This window comes from Pimephales promelas, chromosome 17 (assembly GCF_988280905.1).
Source record: "Pimephales promelas chromosome 17, fPimPro1.hap1.1, whole genome shotgun sequence".
In the NCBI taxonomy this organism is placed as follows: domain Eukaryota; kingdom Metazoa; phylum Chordata; class Actinopteri; order Cypriniformes; family Leuciscidae; genus Pimephales; species Pimephales promelas.
This window is the reverse complement of record NC_142785.1, coordinates 20,902,946-20,928,362: the sequence shown is the minus strand read 5'-3', so window position 1 is coordinate 20,928,362 and position 25,417 is coordinate 20,902,946. Positions and strand designations below refer to the sequence as shown.

The 25,417-nt window shown below is 37.2% G+C and overlaps 2 protein-coding genes across 4 annotated transcripts; both read left to right on the top strand.

The window, feature by feature from the left end:
• The first annotated feature begins 1,090 nt into the window (after positions 1-1,090).
• msh2 (mutS homolog 2 (E. coli)) lies at positions 1,091-10,384 on the top strand. The gene is made up of 16 exons (XM_039661429.2): positions 1,091-1,343; positions 1,530-1,678; positions 1,764-2,051; positions 2,994-3,140; positions 3,222-3,371; positions 3,468-3,601; positions 5,853-6,052; positions 6,611-6,720; positions 6,816-6,939; positions 7,023-7,173; positions 7,259-7,356; positions 8,024-8,269; positions 8,400-8,604; positions 9,197-9,444; positions 9,564-9,733; positions 9,839-10,384. Exons 1-16 carry the CDS (start codon positions 1,136-1,138, stop codon positions 10,019-10,021), a joined length of 2,811 nt encoding a protein of 936 aa, XP_039517363.2. The 5' UTR covers positions 1,091-1,135; the 3' UTR covers positions 10,022-10,384.
• An 830-nt stretch (positions 10,385-11,214) lies between these two features.
• On the top strand, positions 11,215-24,808 carry fbxo11b (F-box protein 11b). 3 transcript variants are annotated; one of them, XM_039661435.2, is made up of 24 exons: positions 11,215-11,525; positions 13,089-13,267; positions 13,351-13,420; positions 13,832-13,959; positions 14,093-14,174; positions 14,309-14,453; positions 15,600-15,729; positions 15,973-16,056; positions 16,178-16,310; positions 16,438-16,544; positions 16,671-16,782; positions 18,461-18,567; positions 19,003-19,140; positions 19,234-19,451; positions 19,624-19,804; positions 20,729-20,851; positions 20,937-21,022; positions 21,199-21,275; positions 21,483-21,626; positions 21,902-22,012; positions 22,238-22,345; positions 22,433-22,541; positions 22,621-22,719; positions 22,965-24,808. In XM_039661435.2, exons 4-24 carry the CDS (start codon positions 13,852-13,854, stop codon positions 23,092-23,094), a joined length of 2,532 nt encoding a protein of 843 aa, XP_039517369.1. In that variant the 5' UTR covers positions 11,215-11,525; positions 13,089-13,267; positions 13,351-13,420; positions 13,832-13,851; the 3' UTR covers positions 23,095-24,808. The 3 variants fall into 3 exon arrangements, with proteins under 3 accessions (XP_039517369.1, XP_039517367.1, XP_039517368.1); XM_039661434.2 differs by lacking the exon at positions 13,089-13,267 and having other exon boundaries at positions 11,457-11,525; XM_039661433.2 differs by lacking the exons at positions 13,089-13,267; positions 13,351-13,420 and having other exon boundaries at positions 11,216-11,525.
• Positions 24,809-25,417: the final 609 nt, after the last annotated feature.

Sequence of the window (25,417 nt, the reverse complement as noted above, 5' to 3'; positions counted from 1 at the left end):
CACAGCTGAAGTAGTTATGTAAGGAGACTTTCGTGTAGAATTTCTATTTTCTACAGGGATGGATCACTTTTCAGTCTGGCCTCACCAGCTCAGTTCTGACACCAAGTGACACTTACCTGCTATTGCAACGTCTGCACTTCTGTTTGGGTTCCAAAGGCACATCTCCAAGCTCCCATTCCCATTGTTTTTCAGCAATTTGCCATATTTTTATACAAGCCTATATGTTTGACTGAAGCTCAGAGTGAGGGCTCAAATTATCAGTCCTTTAATTACAGCTTCAGAATGGATGGTTATCTCGTCCAAGGGAATGAAGCAAATAACCATAATTAAATGTGACCTTGCTGATCTGTGATTAACCCGACACATGCAAAACAACTATTTTCAATCTGATATAACTGTGATTTAGACATTCAGAACTACTTTGCTGTTGATTATGACAGCTATGCTTGCATGTTAAACAATAAAAGACATTATTATATTATGCAAAATAATAAGGGCTTAATCCTAGGCTACATTATTATTGTAACAGCATATGGATGATATTATTGTCAGTTCTTTTTTAATAAGATGTATGTTTGTACAGTATGTATTTCCAGCGCACACTCTGGAAAAAGATTTCCTATGTAATAATTTAATAATAAGTTGTTCCAAAACTGGTAGGAATTTATTTATGCTGCTGAACACAATAAGTTATTTTCGATAAAATAATAATAAATCATTTTTTTTTTTAAATGTGGTAATATTGACTACCACAGTTTGGGCTGGTCAATGGTGCCCCACAACTGTTTGGTTCGTGATTCTTCAAAATATTTTCTTTTGTGTTCAGTTTTGAGTACAGCTGAAGAAACTCATACAGGTTTGGAACAACTTGACGGTGGTAATGATGAAAGATCATGTTTGTCCTGCAAGAGTTTATTGTGAAAAAGTCACAAAAAGAACAATTCACATCTATACTTTATTTAAATATTGACACAATGAAGGTTTTAACAGGAAAATAAAGAATCGATGCTAAAATTTAAAAGAATTGTTACAAAATAACCGTTCTTCATTTGAAGTGTGGTCGTCGTCATTTTAGCTCCGCCCCGTTTGCCTTTGACCCTCCCGGCGCGCCTCGTCTGTGGCGGGAGATTCCAGCATGGCGGTGCAACCTAAACAAAATCTGTCTATGGACAGTGCATCTGAACATGGATTTTTGAATTTTTATTTTTCTATGCCTGTGAAACCGGACACCACCGTGAGAATATTTGATCGAAACGAGTACTATACGGTACACGGAAAAGATGCGGTTTTTGCAGCCAAGGAGGTTTTCAAGACGAACGGAGTCATCAAAAACCTGGGAACAGGTTGGCTGTAAAGTTATGCGATTATTTAATACCATAACAGTTCATTAAAGATATCTGATTCTTTGTTTCTTTCTATGTGCAGATATATGCATCTTGCCTAAAGTGCATCAGTATATTATCAGTTTGTTGATTATTTATGAGTATATCTGTATATAGGTCTGACAAATTTACTTTGAATTTACGCAGGAAACAAGAGGTTGGAGAGTGTGGTCCTCAGTAAGATGAACTTTGAGTCATTTGTGAGGGACCTACTGCTGGTCAGGCAGTACCGGGTGGAAGTTTTCAAGAATACCAGTAAGAGTAGCAAAGATCATGACTGGCAGATATCTTTCAAGGTATCTTATGTTCTTTTCTGTTTCATTACATTATACTCAGGATCACCACTCCCAATCTCATCATGTTTGCATTTTTGCATTCCAGGCTTCTCCAGGAAACCTGACCCAGTTTGAGGACATCTTGTTTGGCAGTGGAGCAGGACCTGGGGAGGGTGCAGCCGGTGTCGTCGGGGTTCGTCTTGGCACCGGGGCTGATGGGCAGCGTGTTGTCGGTGTTGGCTATGTAGACAGCACACTCAGGAAACTCGGTGTGTGTGAATTCCCAGACAATGATCAGTTTTCCAATCTGGAGGCTCTTCTTGTGCAGATCGGGCCCAAAGAGTGTGTGCTTCCTGGAGGAGATGCAGGTGGAGACCTTGGGAAGCTCAAACAGGTAACTTTCTTATAGATGCCAGTTTGTGTGTTTTGAAACAAGATAGTGATGCATGGCACTGCCATGTCAATGAATAACTGATAATAGATTTGTTTTAAAAGATGAAAATCAGGGTAAGCAATTTTCAGAGAGGCTAGCAATGGCAAGTTAGCTTTGAAAAAACTCACCCTCTCTTTAGAGTGTCTCCAAAGCCACATCTCCTTCAAAACACGTGAATACGCTCAGCAGGGAGCAAACATAACAAAAGAGTCATGAGGTGAGAGACGGTGTTGTGCCGAATCTTGACTGCCTGACAAAGTATTACTCCCCTTGTTGAAGTTGCTACCTAATCCTGGCATAATTTGGCTGGGGTCAGAATTTGACCCAACAATGGTGTTAAAGTACTTAATATCTCAAAGCACATAACATTTCAATTATAATAATCATAAACAACTTAAAGAGCATTGACCTGTACCACCTGACTGATCGTGGATATATATATATTATAGTATATGATTACAGCAGTAATCTTGCCATCAGAGAAGACATGTCGTTGCAAGTGTTGTTTTGATTAAAGATTGAGGAAATTATTTTTTTAATGCATGGAAAAATCTTTTATAATAAATACTGCAATATTCAATAACAAATTAAGAATTGTTCATTTTGGGATCATGATGACTTCAACAACTCATGTGTGTCAATGTTACTTTTGAGTTAGACAGTCCAACGCTGGAAATGAGGATATAAAATGGACATTTTTATAAAAATTAAAAAAAAAAAAATTAAATAAAAAAAAAACAACACTTTTTTGATGAAAGTAAATGTCCAAATGGCTTATCTTCAGAAAAACTATTTAAATATATGGAAATACAAATGTACACATTAATATCACTGTATCCATAGACCAATATTTTATAACCATAATTATACTTTCATACATGCTGGTTGCTATTCATAATTCAGGTGGTACAGCGAGGTGGCATTCTGCTCACAGACAGGAAGAAATCTGAGTTCTCAACCAAAGACATTGTGCAGGATCTGAATCGCCTACTGAAGGCCCGCAAGGGAGAGACGGTGTCCAGTGCTGCCCTTCCAGAGATGGAGAAACAGGTTTGGGGCGCTGAAACATGTTACAAGTGTGTCATTTCAACTGGTTCGTCTGGAGATTTAACTAGGTTATTGCTTTTCCAGATTGCAATGTCTTGCTTAGAAGCAGTCATCAAATACCTGGAGCTTCTCTCAGATGGGGCCAATTTCGGTTCCTTCAAAATCACCACGTTTGACCTCAACCAGTACATGCGTCTGGATAATGCTGCTGTGCAGGCCCTGAATCTCTTCCAGGTCAGGGGTTATTAAAAAAACACAAAAATAAGCTTTTTTTTCATCATCAAAGGGTTATTTTGAGTTCTGATATATGTTCTTCCTGTGATTTCTCAGGGTTCCTCTGATGATGCTACTGGCACACACTCCTTGGCAGGCCTTTTAAACAAATGCCGTACCCCTCAAGGACAGCGGTTGGTCAACCAGTGGATCAAACAGCCTCTCATTGACAAAAACAAGATAGAAGAAAGGTGAGACTTTTGTTTGCTACATATAAAGCCTAGGTAAAAATATTCTTTATTTTAATTGATTCTCAACTTTATGACCTGATATCAATTCTTAAATCCCAAGAATGTCGGGCTATGCTGTTTTCAGTTAATGAATGAACTGAACTTTATCACGCCTCCGGTCCAATAAATCACAATAAGCGTTCTCTTTTGTTACTTTAAATGTGAAACAAAGACACAGATTTTAAATTGTCCATTTTATTATAAAATTCTGACAACAAATACTGTTTTGGAGTTAGCGTGGTGTGACAAATTGCTGTATAGCGCCTCAGTTCAAGCAAAGCGACAGACCCCTATCATCTCTTCTGCTTTACTGCTAGTTACAGAACAAAATAAACATTCAAAAAAAAAAAAACATTCAATTGAAATCACATGTCGAAGAGAGATAAATCATCATTGTGTTGATGAAAATAAAGACACTGAACTATTTTCGCTGTAAAACACAGGTGTTACTCTTTTACTTTAATTTTCAGCAGCAATGTATTTCTCTTCAGGGGAACCAATAAAGGAAAGATGCCTTGAGCACCTATATCATTATATAAAACACAAAGACAAAAAAGCCTACATTATTGCTTAACTTAATAGCTGTCTAAAAATCACTCAAGCCTAAAAGAAATTATTCATAGGAGCGTTTTACTGAAATAGTGAACCAGGACGAAATCAAGTACTAGGAATGTAATAATGGCTGTGAAGTGCTTCAAATGAATATGACAATAAGCTCATTGACAATTTATTTTTGAAGTGAGTAAACCCTGTGTTTAGGCTATTAGGAAATGCATTTTTTTGTCATTTTTAACTAGCATGCTTAACAATGAGAATTTTTGAACAATTGTAATGTGTGATGATCGAGTGCGGATATCTAGCATAGAAAATAATAGTTTTGTGTGGGTGGCGGTAGGGTTGCCGCGGTGAGGAAAATTTCCCACCGGTTAATCGACGTGTGACAACACCGGTAATCCCGGTGTCACCGTGGAGGGCAGGGCGGGGGGGGTTGAATAGCTTTTAAATGCGTGCGCATTATACTTTCACTTTCGAAATAAGCATCAATTGCTTGAATGGACAAAAAAACAACTGATAATAAAACTTTTATTTATAGACAGAACTTTTATTAGCATAACGAACGAATAAAAATAACCCCATGCATAGGCTGAAAAAAGTGAAAATCGGCAAACTGTGGGCCCAAACAAATAAGAACCATAAAACGTTTATTAACGAATAAGAAAATAAAATAGGCCTAAATAAATTACACAAAGTTTAAATAAGATAAAACCAATTAAAAAGAGACGAATATAAAATAAAAACTTCAAAACGGACCTTAGCCTACATAAATGACATACTTTCACTTTCGAAATAATCGTCAATTGCAATTCAGCGTCAATTGCTGGAATGGACAAAAAAAAAAAAACAACAACTCGCTGACAATAAACTTTTATTTATAGACAGCGCTTTTATTAGAATAATAAACAAATAAAATATAGACAGAACTTTTATAACGAACGAATAAAAATAACCCCATGCATAGGCTGAAAAAAGTGAAAATTGGCAAACTGTGGGCCCAAACAAACAAAACGTTTATTAACGAATAAGATAACAAAATAGGCCTAAATAAATTAAACAAAGTTTAAATAAGATAAAACCAAATAAAAAGAGACGAATATAAAATAAAAACTTTAAAAAGGACCTTAGCCTACATAAATGACAGCACTCTAAAAAAAAGTAAAACACTATAAATTGGAATTTATTAACATTAATAAATATTGGCCAAAATATTGCCAAACAGGCGCTTTTGCATTGCGTTTTGACACCAAATCTTTCGGCATTATCTTGCTTTTCTGTAATTTGACTCGTTCTCCTCTCCACACGTGCTAAATGGAATCCTGATGCTTGCTGATCTGTGACGTGACGGCATGCACTGCGCAGTTCATTTTTAATTATAATGCTCTCTTCTGAACTAAATAATTGAAAATTATTATTTTTAATTAATTCAAATAAATATTTTTGCAAAAACGAATACTTTAAAAAAAAAAGTCAAGACATCGCGGTGTCACGGTGGGAAAGTGATGTCACCGGTGATGGGGCTTAAAACCGGTAACACCGTCAACACCGTCTATCGCGGCAAGCCTAGGATGGCGGGTTGATTATGTGTGTATTAAAATCAGCAGCTTATTTGGTTGACGTTAGAACTGATCCATGCATTTGTGGCCATGTTGTGAAGACTGGACCTTGTGGAGACTTTTGTGGAAGACTCTGAGCTGAGGAAAAGCTGTCAAGAAGATCTTCTCCGGCGTTTTCCAGATCTGAACCGGATGGCAAAGAAGTTCCAGCGTCAGAGCTCTACTTTACAGGACTGTTATCGGGTCTATCAAGCTGTGGGGCAACTGCCGAGTCTGGTGCTGGCATTGGAGAGATACTGTGGTAAGAAGTTTTTCTTCAGTAATTCTGATCTCTGTATTTTCTGACCACGTGAAAAACGTAAACCCAAGATCATAAATCGTAATTGTATGATGATTGAAATTGTGAAATGGCCTTAAATACAACTAAATAAACTGCAAAAAGTTACATTTTCTAATACATTTATTTCATGCACGGATTGCTCCTGACGTCTATACCCGAGCTTGCAGCGGCATCTGCGGAGATGTCCTTAGCATGTAACTCGGCCTCACAGTAAAAGCCCTGCACAATTAATTCCAAATTGCAACTTATTATTTGTGTGTTGCATATTTGTTTGTTTATAGTTGTCTATGGACCTAATAAAGTTACTATTATTGAAATGTTATTGAAAAAAATGGCTCTATTGCGATCATTAAACTGCAACAACTGTGATGTCGTTATATAAATTCATATATAGTCTCAGGTTTTCCTTCCTTTTTATCTTTAGCTGTCCACATGGATATAATTTCATTTTCATTTGAGCAACAAAGTCTGTTGTGGGACACCTCAATGAGTGACAACTGTATTTTAATCTGTTAACAGGGAAACATCAGGCCCTCCTGCAAGCAGCATTCATCTCTCCTCTTAATGACCTCATCTCCGACTTCTCAAAATTTCAGGAGATGATTGAAACCACACTGGACATGAACCAGGTCTGACATTTGCACTTTGTGCTTTAAGCAAACTTTAAAATTATTAAGTACTCATATTCCTTAAATGTGTAACACTTGTGGGATTTTTTTGTCAGGTTGAGCATCACGAGTTCCTGGTAAAACCCTCATTTGATCCCACATTGAGTGAACTAAGGGAGAACATGGATCGTTTGGAGAAATCCATGCAGGCCGCTTTGAGCAGTGCGGCTCGTGAGCTTGGTAAGTGATCGAAGGATGGAAATTAAATGCATTTCCCTATTGAACATTTTGTTGTTGAACTAATTACAAATGTTGATCTTTAGGGCTGGAAGCAGCCAAGACTGTGAAGCTTGATTCCAATGCACAGATCGGTTACTTTTTCCGAGTCACGTGCAAAGAAGAAAAGAGCCTTCGCAACAACAAGAAATTCACAACTTTAGATGTTCAGAAGAACGGAGTGCGATTTACTAACAGGCAAGGATGTTGTATGAGATGTTCAAATATTGGTGCAGCTATTGGTTGGCGTTCTTAGTAAGTGATTGTGTTGTGTGTTTTACAGTAAGCTGAGCTCCTTGAATGAAGAGTACACTAAAAGCAGAGAAGAGTATGAAGAGGCTCAGAACGCCATCGTTAAAGAGATCATCAGCATAGCCGCCGGTGAGAGTCATTCATTTCTAAAGGGTTGTTCCCTGTGGTTTTTGAACGTTTCACTTTAATTTGATTGTAATTCTGGATACACTACAGGTAAGGATCTCTCTGTAACATAAGTACAGAGTATAACATCCTAAAAAAGAGACAAGATCATTACGGAATATATATATAAGTCAGTTTGACTTTGGCAGAGCGTAACACTATCTCGTTGAATACATTATCCTTAAAGGGATACTCCACTTTTTTTTTGGAAATAGGCTCATTTTACAACTCCCCCAGAGTTAAACAGTTGGGTTTTACTGTTTTCAGTACCATTTACCATTCAGCTGATTTTCTGATATTTAGAAGAATATCAGTAAACAGGCAGTTTCTGGTCTCATTGACTTCCATAGTAGGAAAAAAATATACTATGGAAGTCAAGGAGACCAGAAACTGTCTGGTTACTGATATTCTTCTAAATATCAAAAAATCGGCTGAATACATTCGAAAACGGTAAAACCCAAACTGTTTAACTCTGGGGGAGTTGTAAAATGAGCCTATTTCCAAAAAAACTGTGGAGTTTCCCTTTAAGTCATTTTGGTCATTAACATGAAGCTATTTTTTAATTTTTGGTTAATAATGTTGTTGGCTTGTTGAGAATTAATAGTTTAGTAACCCTGTGTTTGTACCATAGGCTATGTGGACCCAGTACAGACTCTAAATGAGGTCATAGCTCAGCTGGATACCGTGGTGAGCTTTGCCTTGGTGTCCCACGCTGCCCCAGTGCCTTACATTAGGCCCAAAATACTAGAGAAAGGATCGGGGAGACTCATTGTGAAAGCGGCAAGACATCCCTGTGTTGAAGCCCAAGATGATGTGGCTTTTATTCCCAATGATGTCACCTTCACAAGGGGAAAGAAGATGTTTCATATTATCACAGGTCAGCTTTTATTTGATTGGAGGTTTATAATAATGAGCTAGTGCGTGATGAGTTCTAGCAGTAAATTGAAGATTCATGTACATAAATGCATTAATCTATATGATAAAAGGCCATTTTCTGATATTTTTAGGTCCAAATATGGGTGGTAAATCTACATACATTCGCCAAGTGGGTGTGATCGTGCTGATGGCACAGATTGGCTGTTTTGTGCCATGTGATGAGGCAGAGCTGAGCGTGGTGGACTGTGTGCTCGCTCGAGTTGGTGCGGGGGACAGCCAAATCAAAGGAGTGTCCACCTTTATGGCTGAGATGCTGGAGACGGCTGCTATTCTTCGGTCAGAACTCACATTTGAAACATTTTGTACTCCCATTATTTTTAAAGGAATTTTCCAGGTTCCGTACAAGACAAGTTAAGCTGAATTGACAGCATTTGTAGATTCAGTGGTAATCAACAATCAATATCCACTTGTCCCTAAAAGTAAAGTCTGGGTTACAGTTGAAGTACTTACATGTGGCCAATCTGTAAATATTCAAATACTCACTACCCTCTTGTAGTTAAGGCACAAGATGTGAACAGTATGCATGTTAACATGATTTTAGTGTGGAAAGTCACTTACAGAACTTTGTTGCTATAACAAAATTGGCATAAACCCTAAAATGACTACACAAGTTTTAACAGAAGAATTATGTAAGTGCTTTTATACATGTTTAAGCTTCATATTTCTGCTTAAAAATTAAGGATGGCAGGAGAAAAAAATAGATGCTGTGTACTGTAAATTGCATGAGATATTAAAATATACATTGAACTATTAAAAGTGAAACGTAAAATTAACATGTTAATTTTGATGGTCCTATTTTACAATATGGCGCCCTTCAGTAATTTTTTGTGATAAATGTATGTCATGTTTTTTATTTTTGTTTTTCAAGATCGGCCACAGAGGATTCCCTCATCATTATTGATGAATTAGGCAGGGGCACATCCACATACGATGGCTTTGGTCTGGCCTGGGCAATCTCAGAGTACATCGCTACCCGCCTCAAGTCCTTTTGCCTTTTTGCCACTCACTTCCATGAGCTGACGGCGCTGGCACAGCAGGTGCCCACTGTCCGTAACCTCCACGTCACTGCCCTGACCACAGACAGCACACTCACAATGCTCTACAAGGTGAAAAAGGGTATGTGGCTTTCCAGCAAAGCAAAGAAATGCATACTACACTCTTCAATCATTTTGAAAGCTTAGATTGGGTTGTATGTTTCCGTTGTGCTTGGTGCATGATGTTTTATTTGGGTTTAGGTGTGTGTGACCAGAGCTTTGGGATTCATGTGGCAGAGCTTGCTAACTTCCCCAAGCATGTGATTGCTAATGCACGGGAGAAGGCTTTGGAGCTTGAGGAGTTCCAGGATATTTCTCGAGGTGGGGAAGAAGCTGGACCTGAAGCCAAAAAACGCTGCCTGGAGAAACAGGTGAGATGTGTTATTAAAAGAAATGTTTGCATTAGCAAAGCTCAATGCATTAAAATATTAATGCAGTTAATAAACTGCTGTGCTGTCTTGTGGATTTATCCATAGGAGGGGGAGAAGATCATCGAGGCTTTCCTGGCTAAGGTGAAATCAATGCCTGCTGAAGGCATGTCTGACGAGGCTGTCAAAGAGGAGCTGCGCAAACTCAAGACAGAGGTCATCAGCCAAAACAATAGCTTCATCAATGAGATAGTGTCACGCTCTGCCAAAGTCAAACTGACTTCAGTCTGAGGGCTTCAGAATGTCTTAGTGGTTGAAAGTTCAACATTTCAGTAAATTTGTTTATGGTATAATGGAAATTGATATAATCTATAGTAGATTAGAATTGTTTTTCCATTTTAGCACTATCTCTCTCTTTTCAGGTGTTTTTTTTCTTGTTATGTGTTCTGTAGCCATCAATCCTCTCTCAGAGTAAAAGATTTCTAAATACTTTTTTTGTTTGTGCACTCAGTTGAAATTACAACTTGAATTTTTTTGGTTAGTGACAATGTCGCCATCTAAAGGGGAAATTGGGGAACGTTTACATTTTATTTTATTTTACCTAATTTCGAAGGTAATGGTTTGTTATAATTATAAACTCGTTTAGTTCAGACAGACCTTGTTTGTTTTCTTTGAATTGTGCTTTTATAAATGTACTAATAAATGTACATGTTGCCATTCTGGGGATCTCAAATTGGGTTCTGGGGAAAGTGTAAAAAAAAGTATAAATTATTAAATTAAACAAAAAAAAATGCAAATAGATTAAAATAAAGACAAATATTTAAATACATCTAAGTACTATAGTGAATAAAAAAAAATATATATATATATATATATAAGACTAAATATTATCCACATAATGTTACTTATATTCACAGTATAAATTGGGTGTTTGCACATTAAAATATATACAGAGCTGCCTTTTAGTTTTACATTTTTAGGATGGGGTCTCTCACGAGGGTATTCATATTTGGAAAAAATATATAATTAAAAGATAAAAAAAAAAATTTAAATTCATGCTATATAGTTTACCTGGTAATTAAAGCTAAGCAGAAAAAAGTACACATTTCATTCAGTTCTAAGACCATTTAATTTATTAATTAATTGATTGATACGAGTAATGTATTCAGGTGAGTTTGTCTAATGCAAACTTCTTAAACCAGAATAAGATATTTTGCTGGTTTAAGATAGGTCTGTTCAACATGTAAAGCCATAACAATAACCCACTTTTTGCTATCTTGATCAGCCTAGGTCCGAGATCAATTCTGCCTATTTTTTTTATCATCAGGAAAAGCTTTTTGACAGTTGTAATGTGTCATGGCACCAACTTTTCCAAAATTGGAGGATCAATATTTAAAAGCAATTTTTCAATGTTACTCTTGCTGAATATCAGTGGTGCCCCCTTGTGCACGTTCTCCGTGTCCATGATAATGGCTCCTCCTGCTAGAGAGAAAGAGAGAGAGACACGGAGCTCAGCACAGGGGGAGCTGTCCGAAAAAAACACACCAACAACACCCCGAATAAGAAAAATTGTCTAGGGTTGGTGTCATTTTTCGGCGTAGACGGGTGATTTGACTTGTTTCAGACCAGAGATTTGTGTAAATGCTAATAACACCAGAATAAGGTTCGAGGGAAGCGTATTTTTTCTGGGTAAAGTCACCTCGCCAAATGAACTCCGTCAGAGCGAGCAGCAGGAGACCCAGGCGAGTGTCGAGGCCGCGCCCGGTGCAGCCGGAAAGAAACAACGCAGAAAGAGGTAAGACGGGGACCTTATATTCTACAACGCTGCAGTGTTGTACCATGTCGTATACGGTACTTAATCTGTCTGACCCGACACGGCCACTCCGAAGCCGCACGGCCTGATTAAAAGGGCTTGTGTGCAGAGCGTCGAGGCGCATATATATTAGGCCAGGCCGCGCTTTGTTTGGGCTTCACGAGCCCTAATCGTAAACGGCTAGCTTTCAACGCACTAGTCATCTTTCCTGGTTAACTTTAAACCTAGAAACAAGATGAGCAAGTGTTTATGTCTGGTATAAGTTATCTGTCTTGGGTTATAGGTGGAAGAGAGACATAAGCAGTGGATTTAAGCACGGAAATCTGCGCTGCGTAATGTTAGCTGTTAGTAACGTTAATGTTATTCAGTGTTGAGCTACAGTTGATGGCATTGCCCATTTACACCAAATACTAACACTGTTGCTGCTTTCCAGATCGTAGATACCGTATTAATATCTACAACTGCATTGTGTTGATTCGGGTTTCGTTAGCTTTGAAAGCACAGGCTGTGAAGTTAACTGTTTACACTGCTAAGTAGCATGCTAGCTAACATAAGTAGCTGCGCACTTGAGCTCACAGCGAGAAAACGGGGTAATATAAAGGCTCTCTTTGCTGCTTTGTGTAGGATATGTGCGTGGTGGAACATTTATCATACAGATAGTAAGATAGTCATTTTTGTTGGTTTGGTTTGTAAATGCTATTTGCACGGGCCTGGGTTCTGCTGGTGAAGGTGCTTCTGCGATGATCAATCAGAAACCTTTGTTTCCACGTTTAGCTGGGTTACAGACCCCCCACTGACAGGCTTTCTGGTCTTTAAAAAAATCTATTGATGAAGTGTTAATGCGTTAGTTTTTCATGCTCTTTAAGCAGTTATTGGGGTTAATTGGTTCATTTTAGACAAGTAGTGATCAGTGCATTTTGATTACCTCAATGTTTACATTTGATCTGATGTTTGCAATTACTATATGAAGAGTTCAGATGCAAAAGCCTCTAAATGCCATTTGAAATTTTGTTCTTTAATGATGATTTTTATCCAACTTGTATATTTAAGTTCAGTAATTTCACTTAAATGGCAATGATAATTACCTATTAATTGTTATTTAAGTGAAATTACTGAACTTAAATATACAAGTTTGATAAAAATCATCATTAAAGAAGAAAATTTCAAATGGCATTTAGAGGCTTTTGCATCTGAACTCTTCATATCAAGTAGAAATTTAGCCTAAGCAATGCATTGATTTAAGTCCAAGGACCAGTCATATTCTCAAAGTTAATATTAATATAACATTTACACTAAAAAGTACCAAATGTTTTTTTTTTGTACATACACCATCCTATTACTATATTACCACCTGAAACCATCAACATATTCCTTAGTTAGGGTAGTTGGGCTTTTAGAAAGGAGAATGATGTTCTATTTGCATTTGTATTACATAAGGGTGTGATGTTCTAAGTTCCTATTTGGATACACACTTTTCTTTTTAATCTGTGCATGCTGTTTTTGGTGAAAAGGAAGAGCATCTTCTCCATACTGTTTTGTTTTTAGATGTTTTGGATGTGGACACTGACTAGGTGCATATGTAGGCACAAGGCAGGCAGAGAGCGTGACCAGTGCCAAAGCTGAACGGATAAGGATTTCCTTTTGTGTTGATATTTTGCCCTGATGTACTTTTTGTTGCCTTGCCGTCTTGTCAATGAAGTCTGCTATTGATGGACCAGTCAGCTGTGAGTTGCCATACAATTCGTGACAGTTTAGAGTCAAGCTTTAGCTACTCTTCTCATCTTTAACTTTTGGATGTTGTCTCCAGGTACCAATTGTGCTGTAGGGAAGGACAGACCGTAAGGCTCTCAGGTGATCAGTACACCAGGTATTGACAGGTAGGTAGGTAAGTCATTTGCAGCTGAATAAAGAATAGCAGTCGTTTTCTTGGTTTATGGATAACATATAATGGTGTTTACATTTGCAAAACTAATTGTATAAAGAAGGAAAAGGCATTTAGGATTTTTACTCCTTAAATGCGTTAAGAAATGGAAAAGCAAGCTTTCTGGAACTATGGAAATTCAGTGTTTTGGGCAAAGACTGATGGGCAAAGATGTTGTCTGCACTGCTAAGCTTTTGGAGAAAGCCAACAATTTTCTGTTTTGTTCCTGCAGGCACATTTTGCAATGTTCCCTGCAAACATGGAAATCAGGAGTTTGTGGTGGAACTTGGGGTCTGAGCTTGTGCAGGGCAGGTTGAGATATGTTTTGCTGAATGGATTGTTTTCTTTTTCTTTCTATGCACTCTAGATGAGGACATCCCTGCAGATATGGTTGCAGAAGAATCCGGTCCAGGAGCTCAAAACAGTCCATACCAACTCCGTAGAAAGTCCCTGTTGCCTAAACGAACCGTGTGCCCCACAAAAAACAGTATGGAGGTAAAGATTTGCCACTTGAAATAAACTAGGCCTAACCCCGTTTAGTTTGCACTTTTGATAGAGATGGTCCTACTAAAGATGTTTGAATCCAAATAGCCCTTCATAAAGTCAATGTCTGATTTGTGCGATACAGGGAGCCTCCACTTCAGCCACAGAAAATTTCGGTCACAGAGCTAAACGTGCAAGAGTGTCGGGAAAATCCCAGGACCTGCCAGGTGAGTGGGGAGTTTTGGTCTCGATCATTAAGTGCATCATTTGATGCTTATCAAAGGACTATTGCTATTAAGTGTGCTCTGCAAGCAAGCAGTTTGCTTTAGATTTTTTTTTTCTCCTGTTGACAATGTTTCAGCTGCCCCTGCGGAGCAGTATCTCCAAGAGAAGCTTCCGGATGAAGTCGTTCTGAAGATCTTCTCCTACCTGCTGGAGCAGGACTTGTGCCAGGCTGCCTGCGTATGCAAGCGATTCAGTGAGCTTGCAAATGATCCCATTCTCTGGTGAGAATTTACATACTGACGATAGAATGATTTGCAGAAGTACATTAATTACTTTCATTGGAGTATGGAAGAAAATGTTAAGGGTAGTGTCATGCTGTAAGTGGGATACTAATGAGGTCCAGTAGATTGAGACAACCAGCGCATTGTCGTAGTTTCCCTAATAAGTTATGTTATGATGATCATGACAGGGAAACTGCACTAATGGAGATGGTTTGCAAAAAAGATGTTAAATATCAGAAGAATATAAGAGTGTAATGCTTTTACACTGGACATTTCTAACATCTAATCTTGACAGAATTGTCTCTTGTGGCTTTTTGGTAACAGTCTTGTTTGCAGCTTACACTATAAAACAGTATAAACTACTGGTCAAATGTTTGAGTCCTGTACTATTTTTTTTTTTTTAATGTCTTATGAAAAAAGTCTCTTATGATCACCAAGGCTGCATTATTTGGTCATTGTGAAATATCTTTTACAGGTTAGAATAATTTTTAGGGCTGTCAAGCGATTAATTGCATCCAAAATAAAAGTTTGTGTTTACATAATATATGTGGGTGCACTGTGTATAATTATTTTATTTATATAAATACACACGCATGCTTGTATATATTAAAGAAATATTTTCATGTATATACTCTATATAGATTTAAATATAATTTTTTTTCTTAAATATACATGCATGTGTGTGTATTTATATATATATATATATATATATATACATACAAAATAATTATACAGTGCACCCACATATATTATGTAAACACAAACTTTTATTTTGGATGCGATTAATCGTTTGATAGCTCTAATAATTTTCTATTTTAATATATTTTTAAACATATTATATTTCTGTGATGGCAAAGCTGATTTTCCCCCAGCCATTATTCCAGTCTTCAGTGTCAACATTGACACCAGTTGTGGAAACTGTAATTTCTTCAGGATATTTTGATCAATAGAAAATTATGTTTTTGTAACCATGCTTGAGTTTTACTCTCACTTTTGATTTAATTCAATGCATCCTCCTTGCTGAAAAAAATAATTATTTGGTAAATAAATAAATGGAACAGTAGTGTTTGGGATAGGATTGGTTCAGATATTATTCCTTAAGGTAATATCTTTTGTGTTTGTTTTGTCTGTCTGTGTGTTTTACAGGAAAAGACTATACATGGAGGTGTTTGAGTACACACGACCCATGATGCATCCAGAGCCGGGGAAGTTCTACCAGATCAACCCGGAAGAGTATGAGCAACCAAACCCATGGAAAGAGAGCTTTCAGCAGTTGGTATGAGAGCTTGCGTTTCTATTTTCCTCTTTAAATCAGGATGGATGTGAATGCTTAGATGATTTTTCCAGTCTGATGCATTTTGTTTGTGATTTGTCAGTTAAAATGATGTACTCTTCGAAAGTGACTAAGGCCACATTTGCACCATGTTAACTGTCCATCTTGGGTGAACCAATCAAAAATGTTAAATACAGATGCAAGAAATGAAGTATTCATCAAGTCTTTGCTTTTTCTTTTCCACAGTATAAAGGAGCACACGTAAAGCCTGGTTTTGCAGAACACTTTTATAGTAATCCAGCCAGATACAAAGGCAGAGAGAATATGTTGGTATGGATCTTTGGCTTCAGCAGTTCATTTTTTTTTTTTTTTTTTTTTGTAGAAAATTAAATAAAGCAGACATTTTCATTTTTCAGCTTCATTGTAATGACAGCACTTTTCTGGTTTTCAGTATTATGACACCATTGAGGATGCACTTGGAGGGGTGCAAGAGGCTCATTTTGATGGCCTGATATTTGTGCATTCTGGCATTTACACAGATGAATGGATCTACATCGAATCCCCCATCACAATGATTGGTGCAGGTGAATCTTGACGACCCTGTTTTTGCTACCTATATCCTTTAACTTAAAACCTTGACGACAACATAAAATGTTTAACCTTGCATACTTTGACTAAAGTCACTAACACCCCTGTTTTCTTTCCTTTCAGCCTCAGGGAAGGTAGCTGACAAGGTTGTTATTGAAAACACTAGAGATTCAACATTTGTGTTTATGGAGGGATCTGAAGATGCATATGTGGGCTACATGACCATCAGGGTGAGTAACAGTTTTTACAGCTTTTTCTGTAAAGCTGTAAAAACTGTATGGTGTCTTTTAGATAATGCTGGCTCATTTCTAATCATTGCATTGCAGCAAATCAATATAGTTTTTTTTTTTATTCAGTTCAACCCTGATGATAAGTCAGCACAGCACCATAATGCTCACCACTGTTTGGAGATCACGGTTAACTGCAGCCCCAATATCGACCACTGCGTTATCCGCAGCACCTGCACAGGTTCACTTCATTTACACTACCGTCTGCTTCCCTAGCATAATACACTTCTGTTCAAAAGTTTGGGGTCAGTTAGAATATTTTTAGAAGAACTTTCTTGCGCTCACATAGGCTGCTTTTATTTGAACAAAAATTCTGGGGAAAAATAATATAAATGTAATATTGTGAAATAATTTAGTTTTTTCATTTTAAATGTATATTTATATCTAATTTCTATGAAATCAAAGCTGAATTTTCAGCAGTCTTCAGTGTCGCATGATCCTTCAAAAACCATTCTAATATGCTGATAAGAAATGTATGCTGACATTTCGTATTATCAATTAAGACAACTAGTGCTGTCACGATTCCTTGATTAAATTCAAGTACTCAATTTTTAAAAATCAACTATTGGAATTTATCCGTGTCAAGTTATCTGACTCGCTTTGTTTCATTGCATTTTTGTTGCATGGTTGTCACTTACATACGTGGAGCGCGTTTTAAACTCCATCTCTGCAAATGCTGTGAGTTTGGGTTTCTCATAACAATGCAATATGCGCCATTTCTTCAGATTTGTAAGTCATTTAAAACGGTTCATTGCAATTATAAACGTTTAAAACCTCGCTTTGATTTTAATGTCCACATTAATGTTTAATGTCCACATATTCTTGTTAAAGAAATTGCAGTGACTGTAGCATTTGTATCATAAAGAAGTGTCCCAATATTAAATATTAAGTGGACATTTTAATGCCAATATTAAAAAAGGATTTGACACATGTGTGGCAACAATCACCAGGCCCTTGGTGCCCTCTTCAGGCATTAGTTGTAATACATGATGAAGATAGGACATTAGTTGTAATCTTCATGATGAAGATGGGACTGAAGATAGCAATGTGCTGAAACGTTTGCTCCTGTTCATTTGTTGTTAATTCATTTTCACACAAGTTTTGATAAAACTTCTGTAGTCTGTACTGAATTCAGTGTGCGGGCAGCCACCTTCTTGTTTGTTTGTTTTTTATAATGCATAATGGACATAGGTTGATCGCTAAAGTACATGTAAAATGCATATTAACAGTGTTTAAAAAAACCATATGATCTTTTTATACTTTACATGAACCAATTATAATTGCTTCATTGTTATTATATGTATTTAAAGTAATTTTAAAGGTTATTGTTTGCCGTAGGTCTTTTGCTACTGCAAAAAAGTTATCTGTTTACTTGGATTTCGTAAAAGTTAATCATTCGTAATCGTTCCATTTTTGTGGAAACCGTTATACTTTTTTTCAGGATACTTTGTTCTTTTGAACTTTCTATTCATCAGTGTTTATTTGAAATAGAAATCTAGAAATGTCTTTTGTGCAGCCTTGCTGCATATTAATTTAAAAGAAAAAATGTAGTACTACTGACCCTAATCATTTAAACGGTACTATATACTGTTGTCTAATCTGTGTAACTAGGCATCATGGATGGATGCTTTCTTCATATCTAATGCTTTGTGGCACGATTGTTTTGCTCCTCAGCCTAATGTTTGTTTCATTAACACGACGAATTAAGAGGGAGAAGTCCTTTTGACATGCATTCAGTTAATTTGGCACACATTCATTTGACTTGAAATGCATTCAAACTTAGTATACGTTCTATGAGAATTGATTTCATGACCTTGCTGTTCGCGGCATATATTGAGGTCCTTTCTCTGTCTGCGCAGTGGGATCAGCTGTGTGTGTAAGTGGTCAGGGTGCCGGACCTACCATTAAACACTGCAACATCAGCGATTGTGAAAACGTTGGACTGTACATCACTGATCATGCACAGGTAGAAACCTGCATTAAATTAACTGTTCAAAATGGAAATTGTCATTGTTTACTGTTAAGTTTCTCTCACAACTGTTTTCCATAAAAAAGGATCACACTGTCAAACCACAAACATGGAAGGAAAAAACATTAAAAGCTCCTTAAGTTGTTCATATGACTTGTGCACTATATTATAAGTCTTCTGAAGCCATATGATACATTTTTATTTTTGTTTGGACTTTTATCCAAATTTTAGTTACAAAGTAGTTAAATTACAAGGCTTACTGTGACTTATTCCTCAAACGGATTATTTTCCCATCATGTTTTGGCCAAATCATCTTGTAAAAATGTTGCATTTTGAATATCTGTGTTTTCTCAGTGTTGATTGTTAGTCATAAATTGTGGATAATACAGTTACAGACAAGACTTTTTTTTTACCTGTGTGCTGTTGTTACAGGGTATTTATGAAGATAACGAAATCTCAAACAATGCTCTTGCGGGTATCTGGGTAAAAAACCATGGCAATCCTATCATCAGACGTAATCATATCCACCATGGCAGAGATGTAGGAGTGTTTACCTTTGACCATGGCATGGTAATTGCACCTAATTTTTGTTCAATCAGAGATTTCATCTGTTTTTGGCAGCAGGCAGTGAGCTGAATTCTGTCTCTTTGTCTCCCTCTGCAGGGCTACTTTGAGAGCTGTAATATCCATAGGAACAGGATTGCAGGGTTTGAGGTGAAAGCGTATGCTAACCCGACTGTGGTACGCTGTGAGATCCACCACGGCCAAACGGGGGGCATCTATGTTCACGAGAAAGGGCGAGGCCAGTTCATAGAAAACAAAATCTATGCCAATAACTTTGCTGGCGTGTGGATCACCTCCAACAGTGACCCGACAATAAGGTCAGTCTCCCTTGTCTTCACTGCCCTATTGGTATAAATCTATATTGTTATTTTTAAACTTGAAAACAATTTTGGGTATCGATTGTACTGAGCTAAGCACTCGGCTCACTGTCAATTGATTGATCTATCTTGTTGATTTATCTATAAAATGAGATGTCTGCTTTTAATCTAGGGGAAATGCCATCTTCAATGGAAACCAAGGAGGCGTTTACATATTTGGAGATGGGAGGGGCCTCATTGAGGGAAATGATATTTATGGAAATGCCCTGGCTGGCATTCAGATCAGAACGAACAGCTGTCCTATAGTACGGCACAACAAGATCCATGACGGGCAGCATGGAGGAATCTATGTGGTGAGTGAGCATGCACATGATCTGACTGGCAGTGGTGTAAACAGTACCTGAAAACCATACCACCAAAAACAGGTGGTGATGAGTCACAAGGTGAATCAGAGTTCATCAGCCGCTTTTCCACATGCTGAGAAAGTTAATGCCTATGTATATAAAAGGTGCTCGGTGTCATTCACACAAAACACCATCATGGTAAAACACAACACTAAAGTAATGTAACAACATTAGATGTAACATAACCCTATTGTTCATAACTGATCAGAAAAGAAAAAGAAATGTTTTTTTAACAAAAATGTATCAAATGTGAAGTTTACATTTGAATGTAAGGTTAGATCTAAGGTTATGGAATCTTATTGTTAACCAATTAAAGTTTTTTTTTATTGTAGTATTTTACGTTATTAACATTTTTTTTACAGTATTGCTTTATTTCAGACATCAACTGAAGCAAAAAAAAAGTTAGGTGCCATGCAAATGTAACAAGTAATTGCATTACTCATCTGAAATGTATTAGGGTAAAGAGAGGAAAAATTGCTAATATCTTTGATAAACACCAGTAAAACTACAGAGTAGCCTAAAAGTTTTTTGAGTGAATCTGTTGTCACTGGTGATTGTCATTTGAGCCTTTCTGGATCTGCCATCAAATTGATAAGTTTAATTATATCAAGTGCTGTGAGAAAAGGCTATAAGTCTCCACCTCCGGCATCCTCACACGCAATATAGCCTACTAGCCGAGACTCCTTCTTTATGTGTACAGATGTGATGTAATAAAAAGCTACGGACTGCAGCTTTAAGTATACTAACTAATTACAATTACTCAAATATTTTAAACCACTGCTGACTTAAATACATTATACATTATGCTAACAAAAAAAGTGTGTACAGTAAGTATGCATTGGTCATAGCGTAACTGTCCATTTCTATTTGTAGCATGAGAAGGGCCAGGGTGTAATAGAAGAAAATGAGGTATACAGCAACACTCTGGCCGGCGTGTGGGTGACCACAGGAAGCACGCCAGTACTCAGAAGGAACAGGATACACAGTGGAAAACAGGTTTGGAACTTCAAAACTTCTTTTGATATAATCTGAACTTCATTCTTCCCTATTAATATTGATTTTGTTTGTTTTTTCTGAAAAGGTTGGGGTGTATTTTTATGACAATGGACATGGTGTATTGGAAGATAATGATATCTACAATCATATGTACTCTGGAGTCCAGATCAGGTAAGGATGAAGTAATTGAATTCTGGCTTCTTCAGGAAGTATCGGGTACAAATAGGATTTCAGGAGTCTTGGTTGTAAAAAAAAAAAAAAAAAAGTCTACTGAATTTTTATATTGCATACCTTTTGGACGTAAAAGATTGATGGTTTTGTTTTTTCTTTTCTTTTTTTTTAAACAGAACTGGAAGCAATCCGAAAATCAGAAGAAACAAAATTTGGGGTGGACAAAATGGAGGCATCCTTGTTTACAATTCTGGCAAGTTCTTTGTCTACTTCCTCTCTGTTTGTTCTATTTGTCTTTTTAATCATTATGAAGCTTGTTTATGAGTAAGTTCTTTCCTTAGCCGTAATGCTGTAAATTGTGAAAACGGTTACAGATGTCAGCTGTCATATTGGGGTGGCCAGTTGTAAGAGAGATTTCTGCTTGTTGTTTGTTTAACATAATTTGTTTGTCTGTTCTTAGGGCTGGGTTTTATCGAGGACAATGAGATCTTTGATAATGCCATGGCGGGGGTGTGGATTAAGACGGACAGCAACCCCACGCTGCGCAGGAATAAGATCCATGATGGACGGGATGGGGGTATTTGCATATTCAATGGCGGGAGGGGTAAGATTGGATTGGAAAATTTCTTTCTGCTTGAGCACATTGCAGGAAATGTGACGCCAGCTGATGAAGACTTAAAGTAGAGAAATGTAACCAGAACAGATTCCTAGACACGGATCAAGGTTTCTCTTGTGCTAAATCACACAATTAGTGATTTAATCCCCCAATGAAAACCCTTTATTCAAAACTGAGTTTAATCTGCCAAAAAAGCTGTTTTTCGTGTAATGTTTAATCGTTATGATATAAACTTATAGCAATGTCTTTAAATGCATATTCAGGGTTGTTGGAAGAGAACGACATCTTCAGGAACGCACAGGCTGGTGTTCTCATCAGCACAAACAGCCACCCGGTGCTGCGGAAGAACCGGATATTTGACGGCTTTGCTGCAGGTCGGTAGAAGGTTTAAGGTCAGAAGTGCGTACATGCTGCCACCGTGGTGGTCTTAAGTTTTATGTAATGGTAATTTGGTGTGAAATAATGAAACACAGTGCTATTATAATTATTGTGAATAAAACGCACATTCTGGAGTTCTTGAAATTGAAATTTGTGTGTAGTTTTTGTGCCGTTGTTCTAATATTTAGCTCAAATAACACTCTCTCCGTCCCCCACTTTAGGCATTGAAATCACAAACCATGCAACGGCGACTTTGGAAGGCAATCAAATATTCAACAATAGATTTGGAGGCTTATTTCTAGCCTCCGGTGTCAATGTTACAATGAAAGGTAAACGTCTAACTGACTGTCTTTCTCATTTTAACAATTTAATAATATATAATATATGTAATATACATCTTTTTCATAACTTTCTAGATAATAAAATCATGAACAATCAGGATGCCATAGAAAAGGCAGTGAGCAGAGGTCAGTGCCTGTACAAGATTTCCAGTTACACCAGCTACCCCATGCACGATTTCTACAGGTAATCAGAAGGCAGGCAGTCTGCTTTGAAAACCAACAGTAATGGTTGTATTTCACCATGTTCCTTTCTTTTCCAATAGGTGTCACACCTGTAACACAACAGACCGGAATGCAATTTGTGTGAATTGTATCAAGAAGTGCCACCAAGGGCATGATGTGGAGTTTATACGGCATGATAGGTCAGTGCAATATACTTCTCTGTGTATTCTTTTATGCTCTCCAAAAATACAGTAAAATATTACAATTTCAAGAATAGAAATTGTAACTGTAAATGCCTTTAACAGTCAAAAAAGTATTGTTTTTTTTGTTTAAATCCACAAAAAAAGTTATAGTTCCTGGTGAATTGCAGAATTAAACATTTTCTGTCATTTTTAGCGCACGGAGAGATTCTGCTCTAATCCGTTTTAAAATCTCTCCCATCTAGGTTTTTTTGTGACTGTGGCGCGGGTACATTGTCCAATCCTTGCACATTGGCCGGAGAGCCGACCCATGACACGGACACTCTGTATGACTCGGCACCTCCCATAGAATCCAACACATTACAGCACAACTGAGAGCGAGCTCATCCTTCATCACAGCACCCTGGTCTTTATCTTACCTGCCTACAAATCCAGAGCGCCTGCCGTTTCTGGGCCAGTGAGACCTGGTGTGCAAAGTGTGTGGATAACAAAAGATGTCAGACTTTGAATTAATCATTTTAAGAGAAACTATCTTTGGAAAGGTGAAATGCAGAACTCTCTGAAACCGTGTAAAGCTGCCTCAGTACTGTGTGCAGACACTCCTGTATATTGCTAACTGAGAATGCAAGGAGTTCTCTCCACATCTGCTTGGGAGCGTGATGGATGATTTTGAAGAGTGAAATATTGTGAAGCAATATGTTGACTCAGGATTATGGAGATTATGGAGGTGGGTGCCACAGTGTTGGTGTTTGGGAAGGGACTGGAGTAGACTTTGTTTGGTCCTTCCAATCGTATAGCCCTACGCTGTGCGCCCTGCCCTGTGCAACTTCAGTTCCATGTGGAGATTCAAGACAAGTTCTGCTGCAGTTTATGTACAGATGTGACCGCGACCGGAGCCACTAGGAGCTACAGATTGCGGTTCCTCAGATTAGAGGCAGAGCCATACCAATATGGCTCCCCGGCGACTTTTTTTTGTTTTGTTTTGTTTTTTTGTTTTTGACAGCAGATGTGCTGAAATATATGTATGATATAAAAAAATTAACAAAAAAAACAAACAAACAAAAAAAAACAATGTGATTAGCACTTGCTTTTTTATTTTAAATATGTTAATATGTTATTCTGATCTACAAATATGATTTTAATGCTTTCTCATGTAGTTTTATATTTTCAGGCAAAAAAAATCTTACTGTATTTGAATGTCTTTTATTTTATTATATATTATTATTGTTATTAATATTTTTTTGTTAGCACACATTAGGCTTGCTGTAATCATACACATGTCTCAGCATATAAGTTCTTTCTGTGAAAGAGGAATAACAAAGAAAAGATCAGAAAACGAACACTAAATTGTCCTCCAGCATTTTTTTTTTCTTTTTAATGAGATGACTTCTTTAAAGTTAAATTCTTTTATGTGAGTGATTGATGTGTGGAACTTGCGGTCGTGCATTTTCAGAAATGTTTGCATCACCTTTGTTGCTGCCATTATTAGAAAAGGGTTATTTTTGCCTATTGTATATAACTTTCTCACCCTCCCTTTCTTAGTATTTGGAGCTTTCATCTCCAAGCGGTTTGAAGTGTTAACTAAGGGCCCAAAGAATTCTGAAACATGTTTGACCATTAATCTTACAGAGAATGTAAAGAAAAGATTTCTATTAAAACAATCCCTGAACCAGTTAATTTTTGTTCATGTGGTCATAGCATCACTGTTAAAAGTGCATCCTGACTATTTTATTGCATTCTTTTGGGCCCATGGCCTGACTTGTGCCTGTTTTAAGTATGATGCTGATTTTGAAAAGCCTTGCTGGAGTTGGTTATATCAGAGGCTTCTGGCCTCTTTAAAGCTGAGACAAGTATCTCTACAGCCCCATTGTCTTTTTGCCCCTCAAACTCCATCTATGTGTAATGTGGTGACTGTGGCTTCTCATGCAGCCTGAATTTTATGCATGTGTACCATAACATCTAGACTTAATATATTGTGAAGTCTTCAATAACCATTATGTAGATGCTAGTATGGATTTTAAAATGGTTTAATTTCCTAGAAAAGAACAGAAACTGGTCATTTTTAAGAAAATAAACTTTATTAGATCAAGTCTGGTTGTGTTTGTTTTTGTTGAATACTAACAGTACATTACACATGTCAAGAGGAAGTTTGTTGTTTAAAAACACCCGCTTTATGGGTTGCACTACTTTCTTCCTGTCCATAAAGCCATGAAAACATCTGTCACTATACGGTTCAACAGAATAGTATACTGCCTTCAGGAGCTTGTTAAATATGATTTGATTAAAGCTTTTGTAAGACAAAACCACCCTGATTGCAGGTGTTAGCTTCCTGTAATATAATGCATATACTCGACTTGTGCAAATAATGGAAGCAAGGTCCTCAAAGCAGGTCCTCTCTGTAGTAGACTTATAGACTTATATAGCACTGTACTTTATCTAGTCTGATAAGAACAACTCATGAAATCATAAACCATTCTCTTCCCATTATTCCTGAGTAAATATGCACCATCTTTACTGGCAAACTGCATTGACTTTTAGACATTCTGTGGCATACTGACATACTCTTGGTTCAAGTATTTGTATTTGATACAAATAATTCCTAAATTTGTGTGATTTGGGATCAGGGCCATAACTCTAACCCTAACCATTGACACAGTTTTGGGTTCTCAATGACTTACTTTTGTCTGCCCCAGAGGTG